Source organism: Gallus gallus, chromosome 6 (assembly GCF_016699485.2).
Source record: "Gallus gallus isolate bGalGal1 chromosome 6, bGalGal1.mat.broiler.GRCg7b, whole genome shotgun sequence".
NCBI lineage: Eukaryota > Metazoa > Chordata > Aves > Galliformes > Phasianidae > Gallus > Gallus gallus.
Genome location: NC_052537.1, coordinates 21,891,612 through 21,909,870, shown reverse-complemented (window position 1 = coordinate 21,909,870; position 18,259 = coordinate 21,891,612). Strand labels below are relative to the sequence as shown.

Below are 18,259 nucleotides of genomic sequence, written 5' to 3'. Positions count from 1 at the left end.
TCTAAAAGTTAATTAGTACATAGTATCTACAGTGCTCCAGGATGATCACATTAAATTCTAGAAATGCAATTCTCATACATAAAAGGCACGTATAAATGTTTCTTAAAGCTGTCCTTAGAGTGACCACGATAGTTCAGTTTGAGGAGAAGAAAAAGCATGATTTTAACAAGATATAATTTTAGGTACATATGTGGCAGTTGGGAGTAGCCTAGCTTGGCTGTGCAAGAGCTCTGGAAAGCTGTTGGTGTCTGTGGAGCATCTGCTTTCCTGACCAGAGGAGGTGGGATGTGCTTCCAAGAGCAGCACTCCGTCCCTCAACAGAAACCTTAGGTTGCAAGCTTCCTTGTGGCCTCTTTACCTCAGCTCTGCCTCTGTCCACAGGCATGCTCTGATTGTAACACCAGATAAATCAGAAAGATTCTTGAGACATCTTTCCCTCTCATTACTCATCCTCTTTTGTTCATTTCAATCACTGTCATGCAGTGTGAATACTTGATTGTCTTTAGTTGCCTGAACATGAATTCTGCTGTTTTTCAGTACTTCTGACTATACATCCTTCCCCTGCTACTCTCTGGGAAGGACAGGGGAAAAATAACAAGAACTAAACGTAGCTGAAGCTGGGAAGGTCAGAGGTGCCATTGTTAAATGCCAGATACGAGGTAGCTGGTATAATGCTACAGTTCTTTGATTTTTCTCATGATTAAAAAAAAATCCACGAAAAGAACAGACTTAAAAACTCTTAATGTATGACTGCAGCACAAAGCTCACATTCCACCTCTTCCAGCTGTGAGAATACAAATTGAGGCTTTAAAAAATATATATGTACGTATAATAACCTTGAATCCTCTACAGTGCATCTGCAATTATGAAATTCAAAACTTACTAAAAAAAAAAATCTCAAATTTGCAAATGACTTAAGAACTCAAATCTTTAACCCAGTACATAATGAGACTTAGAATAAAGCCATGGTTTGATGACACTGATAAGGGTATGTATAAAGAGACACCAAGCTTTTCAGAACAAGAATTGGCTGCGTTCCTCTGTGCCCTTTGGGGACTTTTTGTTTAGTTTTAGTAGATGATTTTTCTATTTAAAAAAAAAAAAAACCAAACCTGTGGTTATCCAGTTTATTACTTCCTCTACGTCAGTTATATGACTTTTTTCATTACATATCAAAGACATAAATATGACTGAAGCAGGAAAAATTGTACTAAAAACTGCTTTAAAAATGCAGATTTGGACTTTGTCTATGAACTGCTTTGGCTCAAATTCAAGCCTTAGTAATGGAGAAAACTTGGAAGAAGTCAAGCAGTGTACTTGGTTATTGCAAGCCCAAAGCTCCTGTGGAAGACATATACAGTGTTTAAGTCTTTGCTTTTAGATTGGAAAGAACAAGTAGTCTTGAAAGCTGATAAATTTATTAACAACATTTGTTAAGACACTTCTGAAATCTCAGTTGACTCTTGGTTATGGAGAGAGGTAATAGAAGTTCCTGCATCAAAAGTCTCTCACTGCAACGTAGATCAGATGGATGTTTACCATCGATGCTGCTTATAGTTTTGTGGGAAGCTGCCTGAACAGATGTGGTATCAAGAAAACTGCAAATAATTCCTTCGTTGCTTAAAAGGTCCTGTTGTTTATTCCCCAGTCAAACTCAAAATGTTCCAACAGCAGCAATACAAATATTGCTCACAGGCTGCCATTCACCTACTTGCCCTGTTTACAGTATTGGAGTCCCAGCTGTTGTGCAGATCATGATGTCGAAGGGGATTATGTTCAAGGTGAAGAAGAAGCAATAGGTTTTAGCCAAAGTTGAATACAGATGTGGTGCACAGCAATACAATTTTTATAAGTCCTATCTGGAAAAAAACATTCCTTATAAAGTGGGTAGGCTCTGTGCTAACAGCTGGAGAAGTGAAGGGCTCTTGTAAATGAGCAGACTGTAGTCACTTATAAGCAGGGGGAGTGAGCAAATGCACCAGTGAGTAATTACCTCTGAAGGAGAACTTAGTCCTTTACATAAAGTGCTACTGCTGTGTATATTTGGTTGCTATTTGGTTGCTTTTTTTGATTGTGGTCTGTAAGAAAGCATTGTTAGATCAGAAAACCCAAACTTTTACTACAGACAACTTTAAAATTCTCCATATAGTACAGGAAAACACAAAAATGTGTCATTAACTTGAAGCATGTAAATAATATTTGCCAGTCCCATAGGATTCCTTACATGAGTAAAATTAAGCATGTGCCTATATGCTTTGCTGGATTGATCTTGGCATGCTGCAAAGGGGAAATCTCAGAATATATTCTGCTTTCAAAATAATTTATTTGCTAAAAATCAGTGTGCAGTACAATCTGCTTTTGTGTGAGTAGCATTCAGACACAATTACATGAAATGCTTCAAATGCCACCCAGTTATTTATGAAGCTAATGTAGTAGTATAGTAAGATGTAACATTGCTTTTAAAACATCTGTTAATATGCTGTCAAAAACGCACTTGGATTTTATGGTGATCTTTGGAACTGAACTTTTTCATATATATTTCAAATTCTCTAGATGATAACTTATTTTCTATTGAATTTTAGGGAAATACTGGCCCTATTAAGGTCAATGGAAACTTGTATTAATTATGTTCTATTATAGCCCACACAGAGATGGTCCACCATCTGTAACTCAAGTGCAGATCTGGGTACCAGCAGAATATTTCACTTGGAAATTGCATTTACTGTAACTTGTTATATAACCACTATGAGATATGTTAGGAATTATTCCTCTTTTCCACTTAAAAATGTATACTCAGGTGGATGGCATTTGGTTCTCTCAGTCATCTGTTAAATTCAGAGGAACAGGACAAAGTGAGTCAGTAGTTTCTCTGCAAGCATTTGTGTATAAATGCATCAGTATCTGGAATAGCAAGGTATCAGCTCCTTGGCATGGGGATTATCTCTTCTCAGCTTGCACTGTGGTTTGCTCAGTGGGTGAAATGTTGTCTCCCACAAAGCGAAGCTCTGGTTGACTTCCAAAGAAATCTAGATTTCAGTTCTGGTGCTTAATAATCCATTCTGGTTCAGTGGGAATAATCTAAATGGATTTGAATTTGAGAATAAATTACAAGTTTGAAATGATTCTAACACATATAGATGTGGCTGTGAACTATCTCAGCACTGTGACAGAAACATGATTTCTTTTCTTCTATTGACATTCAGGTTCCAAAATGAACAAGTGGCCTTAATTTGCAAAACTGGGAAAGATACTTGGGATCGGTATGCTAATTCAGATCTGCACAATGGCATGTTAGGTTGCTGAGACACACAGCTCCGTTCTGTGCTTTGTATGCTTTCGTTGTAACATATTTACATTTTCTGTCAGGGTCACTGCCAGGATTTGCAGGGCCTTGGAAACAGTGCTGAAGTTTTCTGCTTAGCAGTTTGGAAATACATAATGTGGCTTAGGGCCACGTGCTTCACACCGTGACCCAGGGAGCCACTTACTTGCCATTGCCTTAGTTCCATTATTTTCCAAGCGTCCCCTGTCTCTGAACAACTCGGGATAGACTCATCACAAAGTATTTGACTAGATTTTGATCTGCCCTCTTGAAGACCTGAGATCTACCCTGGCAGTGGCCCTGGATTTTTCCTTCTAATGTGCCTGTGCTAACCTGGACAAACACAGCAGCAGTGCTGTTGAGAGTGCTTTCTCATAGACTGTTTGTACACTAGGTTTATTTGTGCTGTGGGAAGCTAAAGACTAGGAGGAGGAGATCTTTCATTAGTGTTGATGGTAATGAGCAAAGATGGACAAACACTTTGAAATAATGTACAGAGATCTTATATATTATATATGTTCATATATTATATATATATAAATTATTTAGCTTTAGTAGTGCCTGTACCATTCACTCATTGATTCGTGCATGAGCATGTTTTGTGACCATCTGAGTCACAAAAATTCAACTCAACACCCAAAGCTCTCCAAATAAAAGATGGTAAGAGTTTTGTAAGTGGGTACATTAGTGCTGGTGTGCCACCACCCCGAGTTAATGTGGTCATCTGGTCATTGACAGCTAAGCACCATGCTTGAGACTTAAATATTGACTGTTAAATTCTCTCAGTAAAGTAAAATTTATAGACATCGCTATTGGTCAGAGGTCACAAGAAAACATTAAGCTCTTTATTGAGGTTGGTGATTTGTCTTTTTGTAAATTTGTCTGTTTTTGCATATGTGTAACATCAAAGAAATTCTTTGCTGTGATCTGATTAAAGAATAATTTAAGCCACTGAGGAAGATGCAGTAATATGGTGAGGTCTCATCAGGGAAGCTCTCAGTGTTCAGAAGTCACTTTGAAGAGTCCTTTTAATGTAAATTGTATTAATGTTTTATATTGCTATAAAAAGCAGAGTTGTTTTGCTTCAGATGCATCAGTCTGGCCTGTAACATCACACATGCATCATCTGTTTTGATTGTGAACAAGAATTATTTTCTTTATTTTTTTATTTTGGGGTAATGCTAGAACACTAATGAAATAATTGATATACAAACTAATATGTAATCTGGATTCTGGGCAGCTGCAATTGAGCAAACACAAATAGACACGTACATATATGTATAGCCACAAAAATCCTTTCAGCATTTCTACAAACTACCTTTGGGGTCTCTTGGTACTGCAAATACCATTGTAAATAGTATTTACCTAAACAGGAGCATAACACCATAATGCAATAGCAAGTGGAAACAGTATCTGGCCCTGAGAGACGTGCTGTACATTTTAACACGAGTCAGAAAATAAAGTTCATGCACAGTGGTATTTATAAAACATAGCTGGAGAGTAATCACCACTTTCTTATTCCTTAGTCTTAGCAACCTCTGTGAGCTTAAACAGATTTTGATCTTGAGATAGGTGTCGGATGCATGCACATCTGTGTTATCAGTTTCTGCCTGGAAATGGAGAGGAGGGTGGGTGGTTAAGGAAGCTGTTCTTTTAAAACATGTTCTTAGGAAAGGAACCTCAGATTAGACTCTAATTTCTTATCTGTTTCTAGCTTCTCAAAACATTCTCCTGTAGCTGTTTGCTAAGCATCTCTGACAATAATCTGTATTTCTGCAGGTATCTTTTGTTACTGGCTTTCTTTGTGTGCCTGGCTAATATTTTCTTCTAGTGAGTATTGCTTATTAGACCATAACTTTAAATATTATCACTTTCAGGCTAAAAAAAAAACCACCTCCAAGTCTACCACGAAGGGATTATGCTTCAGGTAAGTCTGGATTACTGGGAATTCAAACTTGCATGTCTGTGTATACTTCATACCTATATCCCTAACAGCGTCTCAGTTATACATTTCCTTTTCTTCTCTAAGAACAGTGTACTGTTACCAACAGCTCTGAAAGTAGCTCACACATATAAAATGGGAGACAAGAAAGGCATGAGAAGTTTTCCCAATATGAGTTAAAAGTAACAAGCATCTGCTCTTTGAAAATGGGCATTTATCAGGGCCCTACATGTAGGGTCCTCTGTAGACAGAAGAGAATTGAGAATGAGTTTGTCTCTAACAGAAACAGTAACATAAAAGTAAATAGGGGGGGAAATTAACTAGCAGCAGAATCTCTTGATACTATTAATGCGATACATGAACCATTTAAGACAATGTCACTCTTGGTTTTTTTAACTGAATATGTAGGTTTTGAATTGCTTTTTTATCTTCTATCTATGCTTAAGATAAACGATTCTGTTCATTATTCCACTTCCTTAAGTAACTCTATGTTTGGTTTAGAACATGCAGACAATGAAGAGGAACAATGGTCAGATGACTTCGTAAGTACATCTCTTGGGGTAGTGCAGGAGGTTACTGTAGCTACAAGTTCAGCACAAGCAATAATAATAAATATTTCATTTTGAGCCATCTAATTCTGGTTTAACTTAAACAAGATAACATTTCAGTAGTATTGTTACATCTGCATTATTTACACTCTTGGCTACCTTGTTTTTTCACATTCAACTCAGGTACATATGAGAAATGCTGTCAGTGATAACCATGAACAAATAAAAAAAAATTATCAATTTTTCTCATAATTTAGTTAATTGCACTCCTGCAAGGATATTTGTGTCATATTCTGCTACAAAGAAGTATTTTACAAGGTGAGAAATAGGAAGTTCTGTCTTTCTAGGACAGTGATTATGAAAATCCAGATGGCCACTCTGACTCTGAGATGTATGTGGTCCCCAGTGAGGAGAATCCTGATGACAGCTATGAACCACCTCCAAGTGAGCAGGAAAAAAAGAAGATTCCCTCCTCATTCCCTATTTCTAGAGGTGAATATGCAGGTAGGTATGGAAAAGTTGGCTACAGCAGCTTGATAATTGCTTATTTACTAGTACCAAAAGAGTGAAGAAGTAGCTTCAAGTGGACTAACCTATGCTTTCATCAAAAGTATGCTTTTAATTCTGACAATCATATCTTTGGCATTCAGATGATATGATTTGTTATTACAGCATGAAAGACGTTAGTATTGCTGCTAGAAATGCTTAGAGTTGTAATATAAGGTCCTAGAGAATTTGATAAGCACCTTTATAACCACAGAAAAGTATGAGAAATATCACTAACTTAACTCCATGCTCCTCTGCATTTTTAGTGTGAGAGTTCATTTTGAAGGTTAAGAACATAAGACTGAACCTGAGACCGTTCTTAATCCTTACTGTAGTCATTCCAGAATCAGTGGAGGAAAAAGAAAGGAAGCAGCCGAAATATTCATTCCATATTGTCCTTCAAGATTATTACTAAGGACAAATATCTCGAAAAAACAGGATGAAGCAAGGTTTTACTTAAATCAATCTATCATAAAAGCTTTCTTTCTTTCCACTTGGATTTTTTTCGTAGGCAGGTGGTACTGACATGAATGGAAGTGACCTTGTGTTAGGCAAAGATTTGGGCCATTAGGAAAAGAAGCATCAGCATGATGGCTGCTTTCAGTTCTGAGACTGCCATTGGATACAGAAAAGTCACCAAAGTTCTGTAATGCCATGTGCAGACTTGCAGAAGCTTATAAACAGTACACCGTCATGTTCTTTGAGTAGGAGAGAGATTTCTAAAATGACACTGTAGAGGACCTGGCATAATTTGTTTCAGTCCCACCCTTTGCTCTCTTATTTCCTGTATGTCAGATAAGTTCTCTTACACTTCTTTTCACCAGCTGGCACAGGATATAGTAACTAGTAAACCATAACACCTGGCCACCACTTTTTCCCCAAGAGTTAAGCAGTTGTTTGTACAACAGTCAGTATCTAGGCGCACTGCAACCTGCTCTGGAGCACTGGGTCACTACCCAGAGCAGCAAACAGGACCGGTTGGTACACGGATCTCACTGTCAGGACCTGCAGACACTCAGGCCTGCCTTTTTCCTTGAGTTGCAACCACAGTACAGACTTACTTGCATAGGTAGCAGAATTCTGTCCAGATGTTAATGAGCAGTTTCGACTAAAATTATTTTTATTCCACAATTTAAAAGACAATCGCACCAGTCACCATCAGCTTCCTCCCATCAACAAACCTCTTCCAAGCACACCCAGTTCAGCCTTGCCCAGACCAAAGAAGCCATCCCTGCCATCTCCTGCTGCAAAACCAAAATTACCACTGAAGCCGAGGGAGTGCAGTGATGATGAGGTAACATTTATGTGTGTATGTGTGCGTATACATATTCTAACAGTTTAAATGACTGATCCCACTAGACTACATTGTAATGCCAGACTGGTGTCCTTTTTAGCCTCTGTAGTAAAAAATATTTGATACATCACAAGCAGTGGTCAGCAAGTACCATGGAGGTTACCAGTGGATAATTATCCACAAGTTGCAGGCAATTAGGAGAGAGAACAACCTCAAACACTGCCCTGGGAGCAAAGGGAAGTGAGAGTCCAGAACTGGGGTTGTTTGCCAAAGGGTTTTCAGTCTTGGGGTTTCCCATCTATAAACAATGAGAAATGTCTGTAGCAGCAGTCAGTGTGAAACAGCAAGTACTGTGGGCAACAGTTCATTGATGTGATGGAGGTTTAACTAGTAGACTTTTCTCTGGCGATTCTTATAGGATAATTACATTGTGCCAGTTGACAATGATGACGACAACTACATTGAACCCACAGAAAGCAGCACGCCGCCACCTGCAAAACGTGAGCTTTGGACATTTAAGCTAATTGTTTATTACTTTGTTTGTAACAACAGTGGGGAAAAAAATGAATCAAATTCATGGCTGTTTCCAGTGTTCAAGGAGTGGAGGTGCAGCTGTTAAAGAACTTGCAAAGAGGCAGTTGGCTCCTTTGGCCCGTGACAGGGCCGTGGAAGTTATATATAATTCTTGCCTCTCTCATTCAGTGAGTTCAAAGTCCATCCCTGGTACAATCAGGAAGCTTTTCATGGTGTGTGATCTCTCTCCTCCACCAAGGGAGCCACAGCATTAAAATTCTGTCAGCTGAAGTGCCATGGGAAACAAGAACAAGCCTTTTTAGATCTGCAGTAAATAAAGACACTGATTAATTTTTTACTTCTGTATTTTAAGTATATTTAGCTGGAGAGTTAAATTATCACAGTCCAAAGGTGAAAGTAAACAGAAGAGTGCTTAATTCTACTCTCTGGTGTAACTGGCAGCATCAAACCTATTTATCAAGGCATGAATACTGAGCAACGTTTCCCTTTTAAAACTGCATCCTGCCTCAGTTAATTTGTTCAAGGCCATCATTTCCACCTGCTTAATGTCTGTTCTTATTGTAATAGTAACTCATTTTTAAATTACATATGTATATGTGTATCTTTACATACACATATATAAAGATAGATGTGTATATATATGTATACACACACACAAGTATGTGTATATATAACATAAACTGATGTTTTCAGCTCCTGTGAACAGATTTATGAAGCCACCCGCAAAATCAGCCCTCCCTACTCCTCCAAAGCCCTCTCTTGCTTCTGACATGCAAGGTATGTGGAGTTGGTATTGGTATTGAAACAAAATAACCTAAGACTGAGCATTATTAAGTTATGATTGATGTATTCCCAACAGAAACCATGTAACGCATATAACTTTCCCCTTTCAGTTTTTCAGTGCTACAGCATTTGTTTTGCCTAGGTTGGTTGGTAAATCTGCTTTAAGCATGAATAAAACTAGAATAAGTCATTTGCCCCAACATAACTTATTATTAGTCTTCTGGTCAATAGAGGAACACAAACTGATCAATACAGCAAAAACAATTATAGGACTTGGAATGCTATTAATCTCATTTCACCAGAGGAAACAAGATTCAATATTAAAATCACATCAAGATTCAATATGAGAGAAATTCTGTGTAGGCCGATGTGTTGCGTGCCCTGTGATAACAATGTCCCTGCCTAAGTTCTGTAAAGAGCAGTTTACTTGGAAAAAGGGGGAAAAAAAAAGCAAATGTGAGAATCATATTTGCTTTTGTAAGTATGTGCATATTTGCTTAATCTTCCTTAGCTGTGCCAACTCCAAGTTGTTTTGTATCCTTGAATGTGTCAGTAATTACTTGGCATTGAACAGAATGCGTTTGAGTTGTAAGCTATAAAAGTTTCTTACGAATGACCTGAGGATTTGTGACATGCTTCTTGGACATTTTAAATGCTATTTTCTATCTTAGACGTTCTATAAATCAGTGTTAAGCAACAGCCAACTGCAGACAGATGTTTCTAAAAAAAAATAAAACATCTCCCCCTGGTGGGAATGTGGATACTTTTCAGAGCAATAAAAGCAATGAAAACTGACATAAAATTGAATTTCCATTGAATAAAGTGGGCATAAGTAAGGACGATGGTGTTTTTTGTCTTTTAGTATCTGTGAATTAAAATACTTGTGTGGGATGGAGCTTGGGGTGGACGTGCAACAGAAATGAATCTGTCTGGATTTTATGATTCACCTGATGTCTTCCTCCCTGAGAGTCAGGAAAGGCTAAAAGCTATCACAGGTGTGAAAACACACCTTTCTAAACTGTCCCAAGATTGCAAGACAGGGGCTTTTTCTTGCTTTTTGAGAGGCTGGGATGGGGGGGGGTAGTAAGGCTGGAGAAAAGCCTCTTTCATACAGTGACTGTTTATCACACTTCCTGGGGCTCTTCCTGGGGTTCTCCTGTCTTTCAAGAGCAGCAGGGCTGTGGCTGCTTGAGGGCTTAGGGGGCAGAGCCAGGAGGCAGGGACAACTTCTCCAAGTTGCTTTTCCAGAGGCAAAATACATTTGATACAAATTCTGTTCAGTTTTTCTGGTAACATGTAGTGCACTTTTGCTAACTAAATGACTTGCTTTTTCTACTCTGTCCCATAGAAGTGTACGAGGTTCCTGAAGAAGAGGTAAGTCTTTCCTGTAGTTTGACTCTTGTACCCTGTCTGTGGGCAACATATGTGATTGTAGAGTATATGCATATAAAATCAGTCTTTGAAAAGGGGAAAAATGGAACAAATCTGTTTTCGCTTAGCACTTTGACCCTTCCTTTACAGAAAAGTTGGCAAACCAATTCAAATTGTCTGCCAAATAGAATAACTGGGAAGGGGTTGAAATTTCTAGTCCTATCTGATAGCAATTGGGTCTGGGAAGCAGCGGCTTAAGAGAATGCTCTCTATAGAAGCACAGTTGCAGACAAAGGAGTAATGACAGTTCTGACACAGTAACTTTCTCCCTGCTTGCTGGTTCTGACATGACACACGGCCACACCAGCATGCTTGGGGCTTCCCAGACTACTGATGGTGGCTTCCCTACCATCCTCAAGCATATCACCAAGCAGACTTCTACCAGAAGCAACACTGCAACACAAAAATAAGATATCGCTATGATAATATAAATATGATCATACAAATGTTTTCTATGAAATCAAAATATGACCAAACAATTCTGTGCCTCTTCTCTTAAAGGAAGAACTTTCACCACCACCCGTAACCAGGTAATCTCCTGCTATGAGTGTCTGTACATTATTTAAAGTTTGTCAGAAAATATTTTCTCATCTAGATGTGATATGCTTAATAATTCTCTTCAAAATATCTATGCAAGGATTGTCATACATTTCTATGTTAATTTCAATTACCCTAACATAATATAAGTAGTATTTCTTTTTAATACATAAGGGTAATTTTTAGAATTTTAAGGGTGATCACCTTTTCTATTCACTATTGTTAAATGTGATTTTCCTTCCTCAATTCACATTTTACTATTAGGTTCACTAAGCCACTTCCTGCTACACGTGCTCAGAATGCAGAGCACTCGCACATGCACAGCATGACCAGAGAGTCACCTAAACTGGACGCTTCCAGGTAAGTTGACAGCAGTTTATATTAATAACAAATAAGAGTGGAAACAAAATTTTCTAACCTCTACCTATTGTGTAGCCTTTGGACAGTAAGCAGTAGTCAGGATTTGCAAATAGCTAGGGATGTTCGGGCAAACTGAGAACAGAAGTTCCTCCTCAACTTCTATACTGAAGCCAGTTTGCCAAATAGGCACTATTTTCTTGAATTTTCACTTAGGAATCAATGCAGGGGTAAAACATTTCTGCAAATCACTTCCAAGTCCCATTACCAGCTTCTGTGCCCTTGCAAACAAGACGTTTCTGTAGTGGATGGGGTGCAAGATTGCTTGTATAAACACAGTTGGTAAATCTGTGATTTATGTTCCAAGTCTTTAGAGGACAATTAGTTTAAAAAAAAAAAAAAGTTAAGCATGCATTTCTCTTTCATTCCTGTGTACCCAGAAATAGAGGAAGCTTCTTGGAAACCAAAACACTGTCTCATTTCTAAGTCATCACTCTACCAAGTAGGCCATATGCCCCAGGAAGAGTAGGTGGCATTCACAACACTTTGTTACAGTGTTTGAGACCCTCCTGCACAGCTGCAGGGAAACCAAAGTTGAGGACTAGAAGCTCTTCTGGAAGGGTTCCTCTATAGGGCAGAGCATTACAACCACTGTGGTGGTGTATACTTGTAACTAAAACCATTTTCTTCAGGGCTCCTCTCTATATCTTGTAATGTATATCTAAGTCAAACAATCAAACAAAACAAAACTCCTACTGATCTTAACTTACTGTATTTTTCCAGAAATATTTTGCCTCTCCCCAGAAATCGCCTTCATCCAAAAACTGTGAGTAATGTGCCCATTTAAACAGTGTGCAAAACTTACTTTTTCGTATTCTTACACTTTTATTATCTGAATTAAATAACAGAAACAGATAACTTTGAATGTTAGATTGACATAATACTGTAATTGTGGCTATTAGTCTTTTGGACAGAAGAGGTACATTGGTTATCTGTATTGGTCTAAGAAAAAACTTCAAATGGCTTGAAGCCCACAAAAATAACTTTCTGTACTAAAAAAAAAAAAAAGGCTAAACTCTAAGAACTTTCAGTGGCATGCGTTATTTTGTCCAATCTGAAGTACCTTCATTGACTGGGTAGTCTGAGTAAACTCTATCACTTGAAAATGCTGTCTTCAGAAGAACTGCATTTAGGAGGACTGGGAGGATCACACCTCTCCAACCAAAGAATGGATGCATTTGTAACCAACATTAGTGAAAAGCCATTATTTCATCCATAATGGATGAAAATGGAAAAACGAATAACTGGTGCCTCTTTGAATTGTACTTTTCATAGGGGAGTCTTCCCTGAAGGACAGTATCTGGGTGCCAACAGAAGGCATCTACAAAAGAAACTACAAAACAAATTGGATTGCTTCAATTCTAGGATGGTAAAAAGTCAGTCTGCCCACTACTGTCAGTTCAGTGCAACATGTCTGCTGCAGAATTTTAGCTTTCAATTTCAGAAATGAAACATGAACCAAAAGATCTCACTGTAAAAGTTCAGGGCCAATTTTATTCCATACTCTATGAAGCCTAAGTTTTTTATAACGTTCAAAATTAAATGGCTTGCTGATTTTTTTCAAATACCCTAGTAGAAGCTATGGAAAAAAAATCCTGGATGCTGTATGCTCTCTATACAAATATATAATTAAAAATTACTACAGATTGCAACCACAGATAATTTATGCACTCCCCACTTAATTTATTTAATTGCTTCTTGTCAAATCTAACATACTTTTCCATTACAGGACCATGAAGCAAACAATAATGATGAAAGTAAGTATTATGTACTGTAAACATGGTGATATGAGCAAGATTTGTTGTCAGTATGTCACTGGTGACCTTAACATACCATGCAGTGGAGTGTGTCAGTGTAAATATTATCTGTGTCAGCCAGCAACAAGCAAGAAATGCTCATGAACTGTTTTCTAGTACAATCAGAGTGAAAAGATGTCAAGAAAATTAAAGCACTGGCTTTTTTTTTGCACTTCAATGTTAACATATCAGAAGTAAGTGAGGGAAAACCCACTACTCAGACAGAGCTAATATTGCATACTAACTATTTCATATCTGTTTCTAGATCATAGCTTCAGTAATACACAAGAATCTAAATTTCCTCCTGGAGCAGCTCCATCTCCATTACCAAGGGCTCTGTGAGTAAAAATAATAAGAAAACTACTTCTTTGAGGGTGGGGCTAATTAATATTGGCTGTATTGAGAGACAACTCCTAAGCTGCTCTGTGGCAATCAGAATTCAGGAATAACTTTTTATTGCAGTTCATAAAGAATACCCTGACTTTAGGGGAAGGCAAGCTATTCTTCCATTATTTCTGTAGGAATGTTGTTTGTATTCTAGTGCCATTGCCTTTCACTGCCTGCTGCAGATGGCAAATGCTGGTTGGCTTGCTTAATTTACCCAAGTACAGCAGCAATAGCGTGCAGGTGCTTAGTTGCTAAATGAATTCCTTGAATCAGCTAAGTAACCATGTTCTTTTTCTCCCTCCAATTTACAGAAAGAAAACTTCTAATGCAGTAAATCCAGCAGTAAGTTGATTTATAATTGCATAATTAAGTGATAACTTTGTGTGATCGAACTTGATTTGATCATGAATTTGGATACAACATAAAGGCACAGAGAATGTAGAAGGGAGACTAGGAAAATAAACACGTGGGTGTAGTTACATGAACTAAGTAGCAGTGAGAAAGCTCAAGTGGAAAAAGGTTTAGATTTGGATTTGATACCCTACAATCATAGAATCACTGAGGTTGGAAAAATCAATAAGATCATCCAGCCCAACCACCGGTCCATGCCTGTAACCAGTCTACACCATGTCACTCAGAGCAACGTCTATCCTTTCCTTGAACACTTCCAGAGACAGTGACTCCACCACCTCCCTGGGCAGCCTGTGCCAATGCATTACTATTCTCTTTCTGAGAAGAAACATTTCCTAATATCCAGCCTGAACCTCCACTGGTGAAACTTAAGTCCATTTCCTCTCATCCTATCGCTGTTATCAGGGAGAAGAGGCTGACCCCCAACTTGCTTACAGCATCCTTTCAGGAAGCTGTAGAAAGTGATAAGTCTCCCCTGAATGTAACAATACACACATGCTGCAAGGACTTGAATTAAAATGAGAAATAAGAAGGAACGTTGGCCATTAAGAAGCATCTCTGAAATGTATAGGGCCTACATACAAAGCACATGGATTTATTTTAAGAATGATAGCTCAAGAAGGACGTAGGATTTTACCAGAATTAGTTTTTTCAATAAGTATTTCATCTTCATAAAAACATCCCAAAACCTCCAGTGGGGAAAAAAATGAGAGAAACTGTAGAAACTTCCAATTAAATTAAATTGGAAAAATGTTTTGAAGCTGACAGTTTATTATCATTGATGTAAAATAGGAAGGAGGGGAAAAAAACCCTAAGTGGAAGGCTGAGAGAAGTTTTACTGATGGCTAAACTGGCAGTCTGAGCTTCAGTAAAGGAAGAGAAATGGGTTCAGCCATCTGTATGTACAGATTAACTAAGACGAAAATATTCAAATTTTGATTCAAAAGTATTTAGGATGAACTCTTCATTTCTGGACATGAGATCAGAAGGAAATATAAATTACTCATAGGGATAAAAATAATAATAAAAGCCTTAAAGCACTCATCTCTCATTTTTTTTTTCTGTCCATCTATTCATTCCCACAAACTGGGATTCTTTCCAAATCTACTTCACAAAACTCCAAGCTGCATTGCCATACAGCCAGAGGCTCTTCTCAGAATGGCCATGCCCTGCCTGCTGATCCCCACAGGATGCCATCAGTTCTAAATGTAAACTAGTTAACAAAAACTATAAAAAATATTTGCTGTATAAGTGATGTAGTGACATGTCATTTAGTATTGGAATTCTCTGTTTAATTGCAGAAACCATGCTTGCCTTCCAGAGACACCTTCACTGTAAATGAAGGTAAATTTTCTCTACTACTTTGAACAAGTTGACTTTATCAAAAGTATTTTTCTTATTAGAAACAACCAACATCACATCCAATTTATCCTAATTATTTTAGGAGAGCTTTGTTTTAGCAATTTAGAACTAGATCTGGCCAGCCTTAGTTGCACTGAGTATCATTGTTCTCTAAAAGCAGCTGCAATAAAACTTCTGAGGTTACTGGCAGTGTAAGGCACGACATAATGCAGCAGCAATGTGCCATATAGTCCTCAAAGTGGAGACAGAGGAAGGGAGGGAAAGCATGAGTACATCACTCTGAGCTCAGCAAGGAGCATCTCATGCAGAGATGGCTCCTGGCAAGAGCCAGTCCCTCACACAGGCAGAAAATATCTGTGCCAAGCAGCAGCGCCTCGAGGCAAAAGCTCAGCTGGGGCTTCTGCCTGACATAGGGTAACTGCAGCCCCACTGCTGCACCTCTGGCTGAGCTCTTGCAGTCTGCCCCAGAGTTGTCCCATGTCACACAGCTCGCCTCTCAGAAGGCAGGGCTCCCACGGAGTTCTGCAGGCAGTCAGAGTGCAACTATTTGCCTATAAACTTTGGTAGAGTGCCACTAGTCAGTAACAGGATAGCAAGCCTCCATGTGAGAAAACCCTCTGAAAGGATGATAACAAGTAAAGAAATCCTCCTTCATCTACTGAGACTGTCTTACCTAGGACAATGCGTTTCTAAAGAAATGCTGACTCTGATATGTCTTTCCCAAACTACAGACAAACCTACAGCAGCAGATCGACGACGAGGTTCCAGCCATGAGTTCCCACTTCCACCTCTTCCGAGTGGTACCCCAAAGTAAAAGCCTTTTTTGTCATCTTTTGAATATTTCAGTGCACCAACTCCTATTGCTCAGTCTAAACACAGATGGGGAAGATGCTTTTTCTTTGTAAACTCTTGTTTTTGAAAACTCCCAGCAGCAAAAAATCAACTGTGGCAAATGCATCAAAACACTGTAACTGCCACCAGCAATCAGGGGAGGCTATAACCTCTGATTAAGCAATAGAGGTTTAAACCAGATGTTTAAATTGCTGTTGTCAATACTAGTGGGAGATGAGTTCTAAAATACCTGTAACTGGGTCTTATCTCTCAGTGGACAAAGGTGAGCTGGAACACATTCTAACGCTGCCAGCTTCATAAATGCAATTGTAATATTTTTAGAAAAAGGTTTCCCTCAAAAATTTTTGTAATCTCTTTGTTTATTTCAGGTCTTCGCTCCAAAAGCCCTTAGTTCTGCCAAGTAAGTATTGTTCAGATTATGATTTAAGATGTGGTTGATATATAAATTCCAATTAATCTTTGAATTACTTCAAGATACCATGTATATTCACTGGTTCAGAATAAACATTTGTCTCTGTAATGCATACAAAGTGGAGATCAGGTACAGTTCAGTTAGTAAAATTAAGGGACTCTTTCAGAGTTATGTAAAGTACTGGAGATTGGGTGCCTTGCTTCTATTTGTTAGGAAACGGGAATTTCTACTGAAAATTTTTACTAAAGGCAGATGGGTCAGTCCCCATCATAAGATTCTATCTATCTTTCTTTGCCATAATGGTTCATGTTTGTGCAATAATGTGATGCCCCCAAGGTTTGTCTGTTTCTGTCATACGGCTGATATGCTTGAACACGTAGCATAAATTCTTACTAAAGAGTAACTCTATTTTTTTAAAGTCATTTGGTCCTAAATGATGCTCTAATTAGCAACATTTCTTTAATATGGTCTTGTTTGGTGCTTGTTTGGTCCCTAACAACTTTATCACAGACACAGCTGGGCCCAACAGCCAATACCCCTTCAGCATACCCCACCAGCTCTTCCTTATCATCATACAGCCTTGTGCTAACTTTTATTCTCTTCATCAAAGGTATTGATTTCCCACATGGCACATCATCAAATGCTCTACTTAAGTCCAGAGTGAATAGAGTAAGATATTTTCTTTTTGTAGAAATCCATTATTTTAGGGAAGAACTTTAACATTTATCTACTTCAGTAAATTTCAGATTTTCTCCTGCTAATTGGACCCTTACCTCCACATCTTAAAATACTCTTTGCTTCAAGTTCTCTTCCAAGGCTCTGTGCTCTCCCCAGTTAAGACAGAAAGGCTTATAGTTGCTCAGGTCACTTTTTCCACTTAAAGTATAGCAATTAGATTTGGTATTTGAATCTTACAGTACCATTCTGACTTGAAATTTATTTCAAGTCATTGTTACTAGCCCTGTAATTTCATGTGTCAGTTCTTCAGAGTTCTGGGATAAAGACTGTCATTCCCACCAGCTCAATTGTACTAATCTGTATGAATTTTGCTTCCCGTTTGGTTGTGGAATTCTCCATTTCTATACCAGAACTCCTGTTGATTTTAATACCTGCACTATCTTTAAAATCAGTAACATTCTTACTGCAGACAGCCTCATTTTCTGCTTTTTTCTTCCTTTTTTTAAACAGCTAAGGACTCTCTAATTTTTTTCTTGTGAAGTCTAATCAGCCTGACTTCTGACCACTCTTACTGCATTCATACAATGAATTTTTCAGCTGCAGCTTTTGTAGTTGGTCAAAATTTGACAGAAAAACAAAATTTTTCATCTTGAGAAGCTTTTTTTCAAGTGATTATTCATTCACTGAGAACTGCTACTGCTCCTGTCCACTTAAAGTGCAACTTCCAGGTGGTTGCACCTTTACTATAAAGAAATTCTGAAGCTATTTCACACACATCTTTCAGCTTTCCAATCCAACTTTTTTTTTTTTTTTGAGTCACAGCATGACCATTACATTGAGGTCTTCTGTAACGCCGCTTTCTGAAACCAAAATCTAAATCAGAATTCTATGAGTGAAGATAAGATTAAGCAGTCTGCAAAATATTATAGCCAGGAACGGGAAAGTGCTAACAATCTTAGTCACATTTTTTCCCCAGGTGAAATGAACAGGATACAAACCTCTCATTA

General features: G+C 38.1%; 1 protein-coding gene across 15 annotated transcripts in view; it reads left to right on the top strand.

Moving 5' to 3' along the window:
- SH2D6 (SH2 domain containing 6) overlaps positions 1 to 18,259 on the top strand; it is a 96,117-nt gene that overhangs the window by 71,843 nt on the left and 6,015 nt on the right. For 5 of the 15 annotated variants that reach the window (XM_046942732.1, XM_046942731.1, XM_015288573.4 and 2 more), the window contains 17 exons: positions 3,204 to 3,260; positions 5,200 to 5,249; positions 5,766 to 5,806; positions 6,160 to 6,316; positions 7,498 to 7,652; positions 8,071 to 8,152; positions 8,880 to 8,963; positions 10,318 to 10,343; positions 10,902 to 10,930; positions 11,202 to 11,297; positions 12,078 to 12,120; positions 13,084 to 13,111; positions 13,416 to 13,488; positions 13,849 to 13,879; positions 15,250 to 15,292; positions 16,042 to 16,120; positions 16,531 to 16,562. In XM_046942732.1, coding sequence (XP_046798688.1) covers positions 3,204 to 3,260; positions 5,200 to 5,249; positions 5,766 to 5,806; positions 6,160 to 6,316; positions 7,498 to 7,652; positions 8,071 to 8,152; positions 8,880 to 8,963; positions 10,318 to 10,343; positions 10,902 to 10,930; positions 11,202 to 11,297; positions 12,078 to 12,120; positions 13,084 to 13,111; positions 13,416 to 13,488; positions 13,849 to 13,879; positions 15,250 to 15,292; positions 16,042 to 16,120; positions 16,531 to 16,562 — 1,106 coding nt within the window. Of the gene's footprint in view, positions 1 to 3,203; positions 3,261 to 5,199; positions 5,250 to 5,765; positions 5,807 to 6,159; positions 6,317 to 7,497; positions 7,653 to 8,070; positions 8,153 to 8,879; positions 8,964 to 10,317; positions 10,344 to 10,901; positions 10,931 to 11,201; positions 11,298 to 12,077; positions 12,121 to 13,083; positions 13,112 to 13,415; positions 13,489 to 13,848; positions 13,880 to 15,072; positions 15,157 to 15,249; positions 15,293 to 16,041; positions 16,121 to 16,530; positions 16,563 to 18,259 lie in introns of all 15 variants that reach the window. The other 10 variants (XM_046942733.1, XM_025151487.3, XM_015288572.4 and 7 more) reach the window with 3 other exon arrangements.